Below are 17494 nucleotides of genomic sequence, written 5' to 3' on the forward strand. Positions count from 1 at the left end.
TTTTTTAATTTTTGTCAGAGCTACTCTCGTGGTGGAGAGACAGCCATTTTTGTTGACCACATTAACTTTATATTGACCCCATTCTGACAAAAGAAACAGTGAGTACTCAACTGTCAACTTCTCAAAGAATTTTATTTCTAGGAACAATAGTCTCTCTGAGCACTGTTCAGTCCCTCTTGCTAATTAAAAGTGCAAACATATATCGTTTTATGCTTCTCAGATTTTATTTCAAGCAAGTAGACTCCTGACCTCCAGGGCACAGGAAATACCTCTCTCAATGTGCTTTCTTGGCGATGCTCTACCTCCTGCTTAGGAGCAAGCTCTCCAGGCTCCACTTCATTTGTATGCTCCCCCAAGTGCACACAATTAATGACTGTTCCATAGTTGGAAGTTTTATATTTGGATTTAATGTCCCAAGCTTCCTTCCTTTTTTTTTAAGACAAAAATAATTTCTTTTTTTAATAATCTTTTATTCAGAGAGTAAGAGACCAATCTCGATCGATCACTGTGCATCCCACTAAAATGCTACCATACCTAGACTAGGCCCTGGCTAGCTAGCCAGCCGTGACTTTGCCATCCTAAGAGATTATTACAAATCTGGGCTTTCCAAGGTGCACAACCCAAGGTTGTCTCTTTGGTACAATTGTAAATAGCAACCAACTGTTTAATGACATAATGTGAATTTTTATAGGCTCATCCAGTTCTCCAGCCAGATTGCTCTGTGAACATTTGAGATACATTTTCACCCACTCCTTAGAAATGTTCAACACACAGGCTAATTTCTCACTATTGATTTCCTCCACTCTGCATCCCGACTACTGCAAGATCACTTGACCTATACCAAAGATCTCAGTGACAGTGGGTTTAAAAGGAACAGCTATTCAAAAGAATGCTTGGAAAAGAAATCAGTAGAGATACCGGAGTAACCCTGCCCTGATTCTTACTTAGCAGGATAGTTTAACTGCATATTTTGACTGGGTTTAGAGGACAGGAAAAAAAAATCATACACATTTTTAAGACGAGGTATCGTAGGATATTAGGCTTATGAATGTTTGGGCATCTTGAAGGAAGTAGAGGATTCTTATCCAGTGATTGAGAAGTCCAGGTTAAGAGCTCACCTGAAGCTAGGCTTCTCTGGGCTTTTGTTATTTATCTTAAAAAACAAAAACAAGAAACAAACAAAACCCCCAAAAAACTAAGCAAGATAAAAATAGACAAACAACATCAAAAAGAAATAGACTCTTTTGGATCCCCCTGTCCTAAACTTCGTGACCTGTGTCCCAGATGTATAGATCATCTTGACATATACATTCTTATTCACAAGGAAACTATACTAAAAAAGAGTAAACACAAAGTATGAACATCTTGTACCTGAAACAACCAGAACACATGTAACAAATGAGGTTATTTTCCCTCTAAAGACCCATCTTAAACCCTGCACACTCTTTTCTCCACCCTTATCATTATTGAAGAGCAAAAGATTATTTTAAATATTAAATATTCAGTTCAGTTAATTTTTGAAGTTATTTCTTTTTTCCACGCTCCTGAAATATTCCCCATTAGCAGAAAATGGTGTCAGAAGTGCTTTATTAATACCAATTCCTTTCCTGGACTTCCAAATAAAACAACATCATTGTTTTCAGCCATGGGTGGGTGGGGCTCCAAAACTAATAATTAAATAACACCACTTTTTAAGTTGCCAAATTAAATGGAATTGAAGCGCATGAAAACCATTTCCACATCTCTTGGAGTGAAGATTTATTTAAGATAGACTAAATGAATTACATGGATCCCACTCCAATGCCTTCTTCAATAAAAGTTATGACTGGACAAACATCAGATTTTTTTAAATTTAAAAATAATAGAAAAGTAAAAATAGATTTCCTAGAGAAATTTCTCCCCTAACTTTTGTGTGTGTGTGTGTGTGTGTGTGTGTGTGTGTGTGTGTGTTGCGCGCATGCATGCGTGTATATGTGTGTGATATTTTGCTGATTCTATGAAATCTGTTTTTGGAGTAACCGGGTAGGTGAGTATTTTTGTTGTTGTTGGTGGTGGTTTGTTTGTTTTTGTTTTTAACTGGATTCATCCAAGGACACTGAATTAAGATGTCAGCTGATTGGTGGAACATGAACTCATATGAATCATGATGGATACTATAGGCCCTGAAAGGAGAATAGTAAATGTGAATGAGAACATGTAATGTAGGTCTTGGGTGCCGTGGACCCTTGTTTAAAGAGAAGACAAAAGAAAACAGAATGGTATGAGCACTCTAAAATCATCTGCAGCACTTTAAAGGGTTAAACCTGCTTAACCCATTCTTAGTCAGAGAATGGCACCAAAGAGTACAGCTCACCCCTCAAGCGTGGCTAGTTCTAGACTGTGGTAGCCTCAGGTTGCCAGAGCAGTCATGCGCTCTGTTTCCACCCCCCTCCCACCCGATTAATAGGATCCATTCATAGCTACTCACTACTGCAGGATTTGACCTGAGAAATGCTAGGATCGATTAACTCAGCAGTCATGGTGAACAATCCCTAAATAATCTTTACCCTTGGCCAGCAAGGGAACTGCTAGTCTTGAGTTCTCAGCAGCAGCTGGTGAGGGTCTCAGCCAAGTTCTTTAGATGTAGGAACTTCTCCTGGACAGCCTACGTCGACATGGTGTTTACACATCTTTCAGCCAGGCTTCCTGGATCTAGGAAATGTTATTCCTGACTCCTGTGACCCAGATGCCCATGATAACACAGTTCACAATCTGTAGGTAATTGCTCTTCTTTCCTTTCTAGGAGCTGGCATGGTGGCTATTTTTTTCTAAAATAGTCATGTTGATATGTTCAAAAATCCATTGCTGAGTCTCAGATAGAGGGTCACATCTGGCCATGAAAATCTTCTTCTCTGCAGGATTACAGTCCATGCAGCTGTTGCTCACAGCATGAAATAGTGTTCTGTCCTAGATGGATCAGAAAGAAAAGATTGGTATAGTATGTGGCAAATGCTATAGCCTAAAGTTTATATGTGTAAAATATTTGTTTGTATTTGAGTATATACCCAGAGTTTAACTAAACTAGCTCTCAAGTCAAAGAGATTTCAAAGGATCCATAACTTGCAAGACAACTTAAGCTGAGACATTAATTATTAATTAATTAATTTTCTAAAAAATTAATTTTTTAAAAAGAGCAATTCACTCATTTTTAGTTTCGTAGTGAGCATTTTGCTGCATGTTTAGCTGCTTACAAGTATAAAGGACTTCTAATTATTTGGATAATATATGGCATGTATACACACACACACACACACACACACACACACACACACACACACACACACACTGTGTTGAGGGCACAGGAAATAATAAGGACACCCAACTTAGAAGAGCAAAATGTTCCCGTTCTCACACAGGTTGCCTATTGAGAAAGACAAAAGAAACCCGTGTTGAAACTGAAATGCCAGGCGCTCAGCTGCTGTCTCTGCAAGGTGAATGAAGGGATGGAGACGAGTGGTACAGGGGCAGGAGCTGAGAGTGAAAAGTCAGATTTGTTAGTGCTCGGGAAGGCAGTCTCTTCACGCCCTTCAGCCCAACATCAACAGATGCTGCAGGAGTTTAGACAGCATGCTTCTGGTGACTTCTTGTAAACCGGAGGAGGTCTGGTTTGCTTACAAGACAGTTGTGATAAATAAATCGCCTAAGTACTTGAGACAGTCCACAGCTCAGTGAATAAAAGATGCTCACTTCCGGGGCACAAAGTTTAAGTCCTGAGCAAACTCATTATCTGAACACACCCCTTTTTATCGTGGACCTGGGAAGAGAAGGTAAAGCTGAGAGAAAACGAGCCCACCCCCATTCCCGCTTAGTATCAATCATTTGAGAAAAGGTCCCCAAATTACCACTTAAATTTTAGCATTGAGTAATGTTTTAGTATTTAGCTTAGGAAGTGTTTAGGGGTTCTGGTTGTTCTGGTTGCTTTTCTTCAAGGGAGGAACAGTAAACGCACAGTGCTTTTAAGATTAAGAGTTTCTCAGCCACCCTTTGCAAACATTTATGGGTTCCTGGATTTTAAGGCTCAATCAAACCAATATTTAATGTCCTTGAAGGATCCGGATATTTGCATGGAGGGAAAGGAGAAATAAGGAAGGAGAGAGGCAATGTTGGGCAATCTAGTACACGTTTCTATTTTTACTGTAAACAAAGGACTGTGCCCAACACAAAGATCTCTTCTTCTACATTTTAAAGTCAAAGTTTTTTTTGTGGATTTCCTGAATTTGAATTCAGAAGTCTCCTGAGGTCTCCTTACAGTCCTTTCCAACCTCTTCACTACCCCCCTGCAATCTGACCTCAGAGGAAGGTTCTGGGAAACTCTCTTCCTCTGTGGGGGAGATGGTACCTGCCAGGAAGATGGAGACTGTTCTCAACTCCTCACCACAGCCTTGGGGACCACTTGGCCTCCTGGCATCCAGGTTCCTACCTGTCACAGTCACTGTGACTCCTTACTCAGCATTTTCTTCCTTGTTTTCCTCTTTGCCCTGTGGTATTTCCCAACACGCTCCACCCTCGATTTCCAGCAGCTCAGCTACATGGATCTGGCGTATTTTATTAGGTTTTCAAACAACCTTTGTGGTTTTACTTTCTATAGTGCTGGGAATCAAACTCATTCTGGGCAAGTGATGTTCCACTGAGCTATATTTCAAATCCCTTCCCATAGCATTCTTTACAGGGTTTTGCATTTATTTAGTGTGTATGTGTCTGTGTGTGCATGCCACCGTGTATATATGAAGGTCAGAGGACAAGGTGCAGGATTCAGTTTTCTTTATCCACCATGTGAGTTCCAGGGATGAAATTCAGGTCAGGTTTGGTGGCATCTTTACCCATAGAGCCTTCTATTGGGCCCCTCAAAGACCATTCTTAAACTATGACGTCCAGGAAAATTCTGTGTGACCTGCTAAATTCTAACTCGCTCTGTTGCATGTACGTGTACCTCCTTCCAGTCTTTAACAGGATTTCTTCCTGCTTCCTTTACCAACAGCTCAGGCAGACCTCCAGACAACCCCAGATTCCCCTTAAAACATGCATTTACATTGTGAGGGCCCGTTTTCAGGTTCCTCATGGCTTTACCCAGCAGGTCCGCATAGAGAGGATGATTAGGACCACAGGCCTGAGTGCAGATGTCTGAGATGGTCTGCACTTGGCTGTGCTGTGGGGAGGTCTTTTGCTCCACCCCATGGCATCTCTATAAATACCCTGAGGCAGAGACAGTCAGGGCCCTTTGGAAAAGGTCCCAGGCCCTCTCGAGGCTATCCTTTATTTTCTATCTGTTTATCTCTGCACTATAAATCCTTCTATCTAATATTTCCTGCTGCTCACACTCAAGACAACTCTGGGGAGCTGTGGGGTTGGTGGGTAAATACCCCACATTCCATGAACCCTAAAATCAGCAAAGGAAGTGAGTATCCCCTGGTTTCTTGTCCTCACCAATGCCTGTGTGCTAGCACAAACACAAAAGCAAGCCGGATTTGCTAAGCACCCTATTTTTTTCTGAACATCCATTTCTGAGCCATAAGGTGATCACAGTTTCCAAACGCCTTGTGGAAACACATGTTCTGACAGATACAGGTGTGTTCACAGGTACAGCCAGGCAGGCTCTGCAGATTTAGCGCCAACTGGAACACTCCAGAATATGTTTTCCACGCTTGCGCTTTGTGTCCTTATAAGAGAAGGAAACTGAGATTCTTGGTGTCTGTTGACATCAGGGAAGCTGACATCCAACAAGATGGGCAAGTAGACACATCCCCCAAATCTTTCCCTGTCATAATACTGAATGAGCACTTTGTGCCAAAGTTTGCCCGCAACAGAGACAAATGACAGGGAGTTAAAACTAGAAGCCCTCCTCCATATCCAGGAGATCAACTGATTGTTCTCTGGCTACAGACTGAGCTCTCTTCCGCCTCGTCTTTGGAGTGCTCAGCAAGGCCACAGAGATGAAGCTTCTGGGAACATTTTCAGCCTTCAACAGAGTGTACCTTTGTCACTTTTGACCTTGGGGGTGACATAATTGCTATCTATAGGCTTCTACTGGGCCAGGCTTTTGGGTTACTAAATGTCTTTATCGACACATGTGCTAGCTGAAATTAAGTCAGTGGAATGAGTAATCGCCCTCTGAATATGTCTTTTCTCCAGTGATAGCTCTCCTCTCCCCTGCCCTTCATCCCATGGGTTATGGCTGCTAACGGAACAGCACCCCCGCATCACCACCACCCCCCCCCCCCCCCCCCCCACCGCTTCATAGACTTGTGAATACTTCAGAAAGTGCAATGTTCCATAACAGTCTTCTGTAAGTGATGATCGATGGTCTGTCTTTGCTTTGTTCTTGGTCCAGTCCTGACAAGAGGCATTGGCATAGCCCTGTCTGTTTGGGGTCACCTTTACTTCACCTTGTCTAAGAAAACTAGACATCAGTGAGCAGGGAGTGTCTAAGGATCACTGAGCTGCCCTGCATAATCAGTTCACGGTGTTGGCCAATCAGCGCATGCTGATGACCATGAGCGGGACTTTTTCACTGAAAGCCACACTGCTTCCAAGCTGGCCATAGATTTGACTGGCCTCTGCGTGATACCTGAGCGTTCCCACATCCCTACTGCCCTTAATGAGCTCCCGTATTTACAGAGAGTCTGAGCTTTGAAAGAATGAGTGAGCTGCTCCAAACATTCCAGCCCGGGCTTTGGGTCTTAGAAGAACCGAGCAGCAAAGAAACAAAGGCATTCAGATAGACATGAGAGAGAGCGCATGGCTCACAGGAAGAAGAGTCTCAGAACAAAACAGGACACAGCTGGAGAGGTGCAGCACAGTTCTGGGAAAAGGCCTGAGAGTTGTGGCTGAACAGGGAGCTGGATGCGTTCTAGTCATCCACTTGCTCGCTGTCTGCCATGGGAGAAGGCACCAAATCCTGTGACCCTTAGCTCACGTACTTGTAAATGTAGATAGCGTACCCAAGTTTGTTATGGGAGGGTAAAATGAAGAATGGCTGGCTCCATGTTGCACATAGAAGTGACTATGTAATAGCTTCCTCTTCTCCTAATTTATTTTTAGTCAGAAAAGCATCCCCAGTTCTAAACATCAGAATGTACTAACCATCTGGTCTGAGACCAACCAGCCATTCAACACCAAATTATATTTTCTGAAATCCTGGCAAAATAGAGCTCAAAAATAGTACCCTCTGACTCAAGTTATCTGCACTGCACAACAGTGCCGCCCACTTTAATCAAGAGGCTTTAGGAGACAGAGGTAATGGAGAGTGAGCGAGGCAGCTTGGCTGAGTGACGACCATCAGAGCTTTGGCTGGTCTCTAGCTTGAGATGTGACTATCCTTTCAGGTCCTGAGCTTTCTAGAAGACAGAACAGTCAGGTGGGTGGGCCTTTTGAGTCATTATTCAGGCAGGTCAATTGAGTTCAACAGGTATGTATAAAGTGCCCTTTATATTGTGGTTAGTATCAGGAAAAAGGCACACATAGGAAGATAACCTAAGTTGTACCCTCTAACCCAACAAATAGAGGTGAACAATAGGTACATAATAAGTGTTTGCAGTAGAAAACTAGCAGTGAAATGTAATGTAAATAAAGGTGAATATGAAATAACACGTTTATGCATTTGAATTATTTAAGAAATTAATGGGCAGATCCTGTTTGACAAGGACTCTGCTATCAGGATGGGGAACCCACAGAGTCAGCTGACCTAAGCTACAGGGAGCTCGCTGACTCTGGATGACAGCTAGGAAGCCTGTATGGGACGGACCTAGGTCCTACACATCTGGGTATCAGTTGTGTAGCTTGGTCTTTTTGTGGAGCCCCTAGCAGTGGGATCAGGACCTGTCCCTGGCACATGAGCTGTCTTTTTGCGGTTTATATATCACAATTTCTTTCCATCTTTTGACAGATCCCTAGGCTGATTTTGTCTATTGGCTATTGTGAACAGGGCCACAGTAAACATGGTAGTATATGTGATGATATATTGTGTATCAAATGAAGCTTGCCTGAGGATCAGAGGACAGAGCCAGCCACTAGATTAGACATAGAGGCCAGGCAGTGGTGGCACACACCTTTAATGTCAGTAGTGGGAAGCACACACGCCTTTAATCCAGGAAGTGAAGGCAGGGTGGAGAAAGGTATATAAGGTGTGAGGAAATAGGGACTAAGGCAGTTCAGCTGAGACCCTTTCTGGTGAGGACTTGGAGGCTTTCAGTCTGAGGAAACAGGATCGGCTGAGTAGTTGACGAGGTGAGGTTGGCTATGGCTTGTTCTGCTTCTCTGATCTTGCAGCTTTCACCCCAATATCTGGCTCTGGGTTTTTTTTTTTTTTATTAAAAGACCATCTATGATTTGAGCAACAGTACATGCTGACCTAATACCACTTGGGTATATAACTGGCTAGATACAGCTAAATAATGTAGTGGTTATATTTTTGGTTTTATGAGTAACCTCTGTACGTGCTCCCACAGTAGATGGGCTAATTTGCATTCCTGCTGATAGCATCCTGCTGTTACCCTTGTCCTCACCAGCATTCGCTTTCCTGATGAGAGCCAAGTCAACTGGGAGAAGAGAGAATCTCAACGTAGTTCTGATTTGCATTTCTCTGGTGTCTAAGGATCATCATTTCTGAAAATTACTTCATAAATTTGTTGGGATTTGTACTTTGAGAAGTATCTCTTCCATTAATTTGCCTGTTTATTGATTTGATTATTATTTGCTCTTGGTGGCTTACTTTTTGGATCTTTTATATTTTCTAGATATTAATCTTTTATACAGGAACAGCTAGCAGATTTTCTCTCGTTCTATAGAATGCCTCTTCACTCTGACAATTGATTCCTTTACTGTGCAGAAGCTTTCTAATTGGATGCCATCCAACCTGTCAGTCCTTGATATTATGTCCTGAGCTATAGGCATCCTAGTCAGAAAACCATTGCCCAAATCTAAATCACCAAGTGTTTCTCTGTACCTTCCTCTAACCATTTCGAAGATCCAGGTCTTACATTGTGAACTTAAATTCTAAATGTAGGGGCATAGACAATAAACAATGAAGATAATAAATATGATGTCATATTAAAAAATGGGGAAAGCAGGAAGACCTGAGTTGACAGTGATGGGGCCAGAAGGAAAGAGAATTAGCTATTTATGTGTCCAAGGGAAGCAGTTTTAAATGGAGAGAAGAGCTAATGTGGTTGCTAAGCACTCCATCATGGGTCAATAGTCTAAAGAAACCAGAATGATGGAGGTAAGTGGCAAAGGGGATGGAGTGCTAGTTAGTTCAAGTTATGGTGACCAGAAAAAGCTTTGGTATCATGGGAATACAGGCAACATAGTAAGGACTTTAGACGGTTATGTCTGAGAGGCAGGCTAAAGGCCATATCATGAAGACACGTGGGTGTAATTCTAAGGCTTGATTCTCCATGTTGGCACTGGGGGATAGTCACTAGAGTATTTATGCTTAGGACACCATGGAGAAAGGCATTGGGTTCCATCACGAGGAAACAGAAGAAGGCGAGAATCCAAATTTGAGGTGATACAGAAGGAAGCTGGGGGTAACCAGGACTGTGATCTGAGGGTTGCTTGAGCTATTTGAGAAGTTAAATGCCCAGAGTGTTATAACTAACGGGGTGTGGGGGCTGTGGTAGAGGGAGGAGGTGAATGACTGAAGTAAAAACAGGACTGAACTGGGAAAATAAAAGATGAATTGGACCAGAAGTGGGAATGATAATGGTTTCTGTTTTAGACATAGTAAGTTGGAGACGTTTATATGATATCCAGGCTTAGATACCCAATTAGCAGTTGCTTAGTCAAGATGTCAGGGTAGCTTATCTTTATGAAATGGAGATAATTACATGAGTTCCTCTGATAAATTTACACATGATTGAAGACTTAAATGCTACAACAGCATATGCTGGAAGCAGATACTTTTATAAGCGAGAACTCCTTCATAGTTGGCGTCTCTGGTATCTAATATGGAGGAACGAAAGCTTGACGGGATGAGGTTTTCATTCAGACTTGTCTATGGCAATAGTTTCTGACAGCCATTTGGTTTGTCAGTGATTCATTTCCTTTAAATATGTAAAGTGAGTTCAGTAGAAAGGAGGAAAGGATAGGATATGCAATACTAAGACCTGCTTTGCCGCCTTTCATGGTTATTGAGAAGAACAAGGTTGATTCATGACAATCCTTTGAGTTCTTGAAGGGAGAAAAACCAGTTCTGAGTTTCACTGTTGGCTTCTGAGAAAATACAAATATTTTCCAATAATATATAAAAATGACAAGCAGTCATATTGTCTGCCCATTTCTACTTTTTCTTTAGCAGGCTGTATTTCTCACAGGAGAACGTTGGTCTCATGCATTCTTGTTTAATTCGGCCCATCAGAAATGATGTCTCTGAATGTTTTTAGTGTGTGTGTTGGGATACTGCTGGCTACAGCTCACTCTCAGCTGGTCCTCTGCCTCTCCTACTATATTCCCTGGGCTATGCATCGTGATGTACCAGGCATATCCTCAGTTCCTCTCAGAGCAGGCAGAAAATTCCAAAGTGTTAAATCCCTCCTCTTCCATGATCATTCAGTGTTTTCTCCCTTAACTAAATTCTTAGCCTGACCTATATTGTCCTGTATAGTTATGCCACTGTGCAGATACCTGGTTTCATAGGTCATCATTTTTCTTTGTGCTATGCATTTCAGGTGGCTTCTTTCTGTTCTTTGTAGAAAACCAAGATTCTACCTTCCTCAGGATCTTGGGATAAATTGATATATATTTGGAGAAGCTTTCCCTACACCTCTGGCCTGTGTAGTGCTCAGTGCTTTATGTTGTCATCTTATGGCATGTCTTAGTTTGGGTTTCAATGGCTGTGATGAAACATCAAGACCGAAGCAGCTTAGGGAGGAAAGGGTTTATTCAGCTTATGCTTCCATATCACAGTTCATCATCAAAAGAGGTTAAGACAGGAACTCAAGCAGGGTAGGAATCTGGAGGCAGGGGCCACGGAAGAATGCTGCTTCCTGGCTTGCTCCTCATTGTTTGCTCAGCCTGCTTTCTTATAGAATCCACAGGTGGCCCCAACACCCACAATGGGCTGAGGTCTCCCCCATTAATTCAGAAAAGAAGGCTTGCTTATAGCCTGATGTGATGGAGGCAGTTTCTCAGTTGAGGCTCCCTCCTCTCTGAGAACTCTAGCATGTGTCCAATTGACATAAAACTAGCCACTCCATGCTGTGAACCTTCTGTATGTATAGATGACTGTATGTATATATGTACGCATGTATTTTTATATGTATTTCCTCTGAACTCAAAGTTCTACGTGTAGAATTTTTTTTAATCAATCTCATTGCTTCTGTTCATATCTCTTATGTCCTCTCCATCAACCTGCCCGGAGCCTTGCGAACATAACACCCCCGTTTACTGCATCCCTACATGCCGTATGGTGCTAAGTGCTCCACCCAGATTTCCTCTTTTCTCCTCCCTTTAAACACTTCCTGAGAAACCAGAATGTGGAGGAACAGGAAGCTAGACTCAATTATCCCTTCAGCAAATTTGAATTAAACCCTCTGATGTGCCACATGTCTTTTGGGGACTCATGAAGACTGCGCAGACAGATCAGTCCTTTTGTGAAATTCACCTTCTAATGTTTACTCGTGAATAGTTTAAATAGTACAGAAATGTTTGATATAGAAGTGCAACTACAAAAAAAAGTGCAACTACTTAGACAGAGACGTGTTTCTCTATCCCAATTTGGGGTGTGAAAATCAAGCCAGAAGATAGCTTGCTGAAAACATGGACGGTAATAGCTAACATTAATTGAACTCTTATGTGCCACGCTCTAAATGCAACAGAATTTTTACTTATCTATTGCAATAGCTATTGAAGGTGAATGCTTTTATTGTTGCCATTTCATAACAAGCAAATAGAGAAATGTAGCAAATTTTCCAAGGCTCCAGTGCCAAGACACATAGTGGAGCTCATGACTCAAATGGCGGTGCACCCCCCACCCAGGAACCAGAGCCTATGTCCTCAATGTCTTGAGTGACAAAGCATTTCTCTTCTTGGCTGAGGCAACTAGCAGTCTGGCTCCATCTCCGTGTCTGCTCAGACCGGAAGAAGTGTCCTCATCAACAATCTCATGAGTCTTTCAGAGCTCCAATCACCGAGCTCTGTTTCCATTTGGCTATTTAGATCCTGGCGAGCACTCACCTCAGCATTCTATAAGAGCAGGAGGATAGTCTATGATAGAGCCTTTCTAATTCAGACTGATGCAGAGTGGCAGTTAAGCACATCAGGGAAAATGTTAAGCAACGGGATTGTAGCCAAATTGAAATGGCACATGTTAGAACACTGTGCCAGCCAACGGACTTCAGCTAGGTGAGACACATAGGCAAACCCAGAGCTCGATGGTGGCCCTATTTGAAAGGTTCTCCTTCTTGCTTTCAGAATAACCCTCAGCTGGTTCTCATGGGTCCTTACAGGTGACCAGGACTGACTTTCAGCTTGGAGGAAAAAGCTTAAGTAGAACACTCCTAAAACCGATTTCAACAAGACAGCACCAGCAGAGTAAATATGTGCTTTCCCAGTGACTAATCCTCCATCCACCAGATAGATTGTTGAAAAACAAAGTCACACCTCTCTACATTGCCACTTCCTGCTGGCATAGGGTATACTCGTGGATGCCTCATGGCAATATAGCTTCATCGTTTAGTAGATGTATGGCCTTCTTGGGAATTAGCTTTGCTCTGTTCTGATAAGGTAGCTAAGCTGTCAGTTGGAACTGAAATCTTAAGAGTACAGGGACTCTGTCATTGGAGCCCAATCACTCTATTCCCCAGAAGTGGCTGCAGAAGACACTGTGCATCTGGTTTTCAACAAAATGTTTTGAAAGTCTTTATTTTCTAATGGTCCAGCTGGAGACACTGGCCTAGGAGAGATTATTAGTATTAGGTAAATTTGTATCCTGGTAAGGAAAGTTCTTCAGATGGTGCTTATTAGTTGTCCAGTGCCACTTCTGACATATGGTAGAGGGCTCAGTTAGTGAACTGGTGCATTGGGAGGTAATTAACTCAGATGAGGACATTAAATGTGTGTTGGTTCAACTGTGCGTGGGGAGAAATAATAAAGTATTTCAATTGCTATTAAGTTGGGGGTCAAAGAGTCAAAATCCAGATTGAGGTAAAAATTTGAATTTAAAAATTTTATTACTATTTTTGGGGTATGATGGTAATCGACTCAAGGCCTGGTGCATTGTAAGAATCTGCTCTATTACTGAGCTACATTTCCAGCCCCTGAGATAGAACTCAATAGAAACAAATGGCTAACTACACAAATACAAAAGATGAATTATACAGATAGAAGGTGAGAGAGGAGTCAGAGCAGCAAAGAGGAAAAGGTTATTGGCATTTCTAAATGCTAAGAGCTAATTAAAAAACCAAGTGTATGAACTAAGCAAGAAAACCAGTCAGCTCAGGCTTAAGTTAACAGCAACACAGGTTACAGCAAAAGGTGACAGAGGCTTAAACAGGGTGTGTGTGTGTGTGTGTGTGTGTGTGTGTGTGTGTGTGTGTGTGCCAGTCACTCCTCTGTTTTCCATGATTAAAGCAGACCGGCAGTTGTATACTCCTTTCTGGGTCGTGCACTGTCTTCTAGGACTCTCTAGAGTAGTGGTGGTCAACCTTTCTAGTGCTGCGACCCTTTAATACAATTCCCTAAACAGTAATGACACCCCACCCCACCCCCAGCCACAACATTGTTTGCCATTGCTACTTCATAACTGTAACTTGGCTACTGTTATGAAAGGTAATGCAAATATCTGTGTTTTCTGATGGTCTGAGGTGACCCCTGTGAAAGGGCCATTCAACCCCCCAAGGGGATGCGACCCACAGTTTGAGAACTGCTGCTCTAGATGGAATGTCCAGGAGATTGTGGTAGATCCAAGCGAAGTCATGTGAAGGGTAGAATCTGGAAACTGGACCGCTTCCTCAGAAGTAAAGACTAGTGAACAGGCAAACATTACCGGATAGTTTTAATTTGGCTTGAGCAAAATGGATTAAACTTAATCTCCAGAGTACCACAGGCCAGCAGAGACCTTCCCAGCAAGAAGGGGCGTTGGAAATGAATGGGCTGACACCATGGAAGAGTTGAACTCTTCCACTATGACCACACATTTAGCATCTTGTAAACGCTTCAAAAAGCAGAAGCAGAATAGAACCACATCATTTCTTTGTTAACTTAGTTGTGGACACTGCAGTCATGTTGGGCCTTAAGTCCTGTCTCACTAGAATGCTTCAAACGAACAGATGCCTCCCATCTGGCATCTTTGTGGACCAGCATGATTTTATGATGCAGAGACCAAAGCCTAGCATATAAGTGAAAATATGTCATCGAATGTTGGCACATGCCAAGAATTTCACTCACTCACTCACTCACTCACTTTAAACTAATGGGTCAATTGTATAGGTATCAGTTTAACTTTCTTATCTCTACTCCCTGTTTAATGCAACTTACAAGTATTTTTTTTTTAAATGGGAATTGAAATTTAAGAACATCCTAGAGAGCAACTAGGAGTTTCCACTCACAAATGCCAGGCAAAAACTAAACTACAGCCCAGTCCCTTTCTGCAGCTCTCTCTATGGAGGCCTTGATGCTTCCCACCCCCAGACTTGAACTTAACTATCTTAAGCATTTTATGACAACTACAAAGAACTGCTTTTTCATTTCATGTTCTAGTTTTTGTTGCCCAAGTAGAGATAATTGTTTTCATCCTGCTGAAACCATGCTAAATGTTCTAATTCAATTTTAATAGTTTAGTTGCACAGTCTTTTGGATTTTCAAAATACTCAAACACATCATGTGTGAATAGTCCATTTATCCTCTTCCTCTCAAATCCTGATGCCTTTAAACTTCTTTATTTTTCTGATTACACTAAATATGAGATCCTGTGCAAGTTTGAATAGAGGTGATTACAGTCTACATCTTATTTTATATCCAGTCTCTCAGGGAAAGCTTTCTCTTTCTCCCCTTTCTCCTTCTCTCCCTCCCTCCTTCCTCCCCTCCTCCTCCTGCTCCCATGCTCCTCCCTCTTTAGTCCTGGCTGGCTAGCCTGGAACTTGCTATACAGAAGAAGGCTAGCCTTAAACTTACGGCAATCCTGCTGCTTCTGCCTCCTGATAGGATTGCAGGTGTGTTCCATCACATCTGCACAGCTGGAGGGAAGTTTTGGGAGTGACAAGAGTGACGTGTTTGTGAGCTTTTAGATATACCTCTATATAGTAGATTAAGTTAGTTGCTTTCTATTTGGCTATTCGGTGAGATAGTGGAAACTTTAGTATCACACACACACACACACACACACACACACTCATATTTATAAATATATATTTTTGCAGCCACCTCTCAAATATATGGCTTGTGCTCAATTTCTTAATTTAGGTTATACATTTGGGGACCCTTAAAATAAGTGCTATAGGCCATCCAATAAAATGTTCATGTAAAAGGAGTAGGCTATGCGAGACAGCTTCCAATCTGGCAAGGGTGACAGCGGTTCTTGTTACTCAGCTGAGATCTGCTTCAGTGATGTGGCAGGCTAGGTTACACTTCGACACTGTGACCTATGTAAAGAGTGCGTTTGTCACCCACACAGATGGGGATTTGGACCTACCGTCAGAAATTCAGCTACGAGCTTCATGCGGTTATCGGTTAATTATTATCCCTGTTAGAGTAATGATGTAACGAAAGTGGAGGAGAAATAGCCTTAAGCTTTTTTCGTTGTTGTCTCACTTGGTAGCCCTGGCTCACAGAGTGTAGGCTAGGACACATTGTCCAGGCCAGGCTGGTTTTGCACTCGTGGAAATCTTCCAGCTGCCGCCTTCGGAGTCCTAGGATTATAGTTGTGCACCACCACCCTGGCCAGCCTGTCGTAAGTTGGACTAAGACTTAAGAGAGCCTGATCATTAGGTTGACCAGATGCTGGAGGGTTTGGATGGGGAAGTGAGAGGTGAAATGAGTTTGTCTTCTACTCAGTGAGAAACCAGAGGAATGCAATGGCCAGATGTTTGGGAAACTTCCCCTGAACAAGGTTCACTGTGAGAAGGGCAGGGAGATCTTTTAGGAAGCCATCGAAATGATCCACGGGTAATATGGGAACCAGGGCAGGAGCTATAGCAGGGGCAACGGGTGTGTGTGTGTGTGTGTGTGTGTGTGTGTGTGTGTGTGTGTGTATGAGAGAGAGAGAGACAGAGAGAGACAGAGACAGAGAGAGACAGAGACAGAGAGAGGGGTACAATGGCTGGCCAAAGGGAGTAACAAGTAGTAGTGACTGAACAGATGTGCGGACTGAAGAAAAGGAGTTTCTTGTTGAATAATGGTTTAAATGTTTTCACTGGGGTTGCTGCTCTTGCAACAGGGAGCACCCTGGTGACAAAAGAGAACCAAGGTAGGGAGTCCTCTCATACAGGGCACTGGCGGGCTGTTCTGAGACACATTGTGTACAACCATAGTTACAATGGACCAGGAAGTGGGGTCTGACCACAACCTTGAACTGTTCAAAGGAGGTAGATACTAGCCAGCTTTTTTTCTCCAAGAAGTCTCCACGTGGTTGGAGAAGATTAGCTGGAGTCTGTAGCACTAAATTCAACAAACACTGGGTACCTCTCCTGGCGGTCGTTGATCTTGTCTCTTAAGAGCACAGCCGAGAAGTGAATAGAGACTTTGAAGCTGGATTCATCTGGGTTTGAATGCTGGCTTCACCACAACTATGCCAGCATTAGTGTCTTCCCATGTACATTGCACAGAATAGCACCTCAGTGGTTATGGGGGTTCAGGTGATGGGTGTGAATCAAGGCTTCCTCTTCCCTCACAGTTGGAAGTGGTCCTGAGGATTCCCTCAGGCGCTCAGGCGATGATCCTTTAGGCTAATCCATTCATATCTAATTTAAAATATGGTACTAAAAAGGGGGCACTCCAGAACAACCTCAGAAAAATTAGTGAGCTGGTAGACCACCCCCCCCATGTCCCTGAGGCCAAGGACTGTAGCTGAGCAGGGAAGGAAGCATTCCAGAGAGCCCCCCATCTGTGTGGGATTTTTCCTCTAGGTGTGGAGCAGCCCTTGAGTTTTCCAAAACAGGTGTGCTACATAGGTCTGAGTCATCGACCAAGATGAGATATTTCCAAAACTTTCCATTTTAAGCCTTGGGCATGTTCCTGATTGAGTATAAATACCTTGCTTGCTATATAAATATGCAGAGTGTAACCTCTTGCTGAGCACTGCAACCAGTCTGAGAAGCTAGCGAGAGCATAATCACATCTAGCGATTATCTTTCACCAATCAAGTCCCTTAGGATACTGGAAAGGTCTGCAGTGTTAAAGCTCATAAGTTAGCATTTGAAATCAGCGTAGCCCATTTTGTTTTCTTCTCCAGGAGCTCTGTGTGCACATGCATTAGTTGGTCTTATTCATCTGTAAGCTTTTGTAAGCTCCCTAATGAAAACAA

General features: G+C 42.7%; 1 protein-coding gene across 1 annotated transcript in view; it reads right to left on the reverse strand.

Moving 5' to 3' along the window:
* Positions 1 to 1733: 1733 nt before the first annotated feature.
* The window catches only part of Galntl6 (polypeptide N-acetylgalactosaminyltransferase like 6), a 1096110-nt gene continuing 1080349 nt past the window's right edge, over positions 1734 to 17494 (reverse strand). Inside the window, exon 13 of the mRNA XM_036209517.1 lies at positions 1734 to 2946. Within this exon, the coding sequence (XP_036065410.1) occupies positions 2779 to 2946 (168 nt within the window). The 3' untranslated portion in view covers positions 1734 to 2778. The remainder of the gene's footprint in view (positions 2947 to 17494) is intronic.

This window comes from Onychomys torridus, chromosome 17 (genome assembly GCF_903995425.1).
Source record: "Onychomys torridus chromosome 17, mOncTor1.1, whole genome shotgun sequence".
Lineage (NCBI taxonomy): Eukaryota > Metazoa > Chordata > Mammalia > Rodentia > Cricetidae > Onychomys > Onychomys torridus.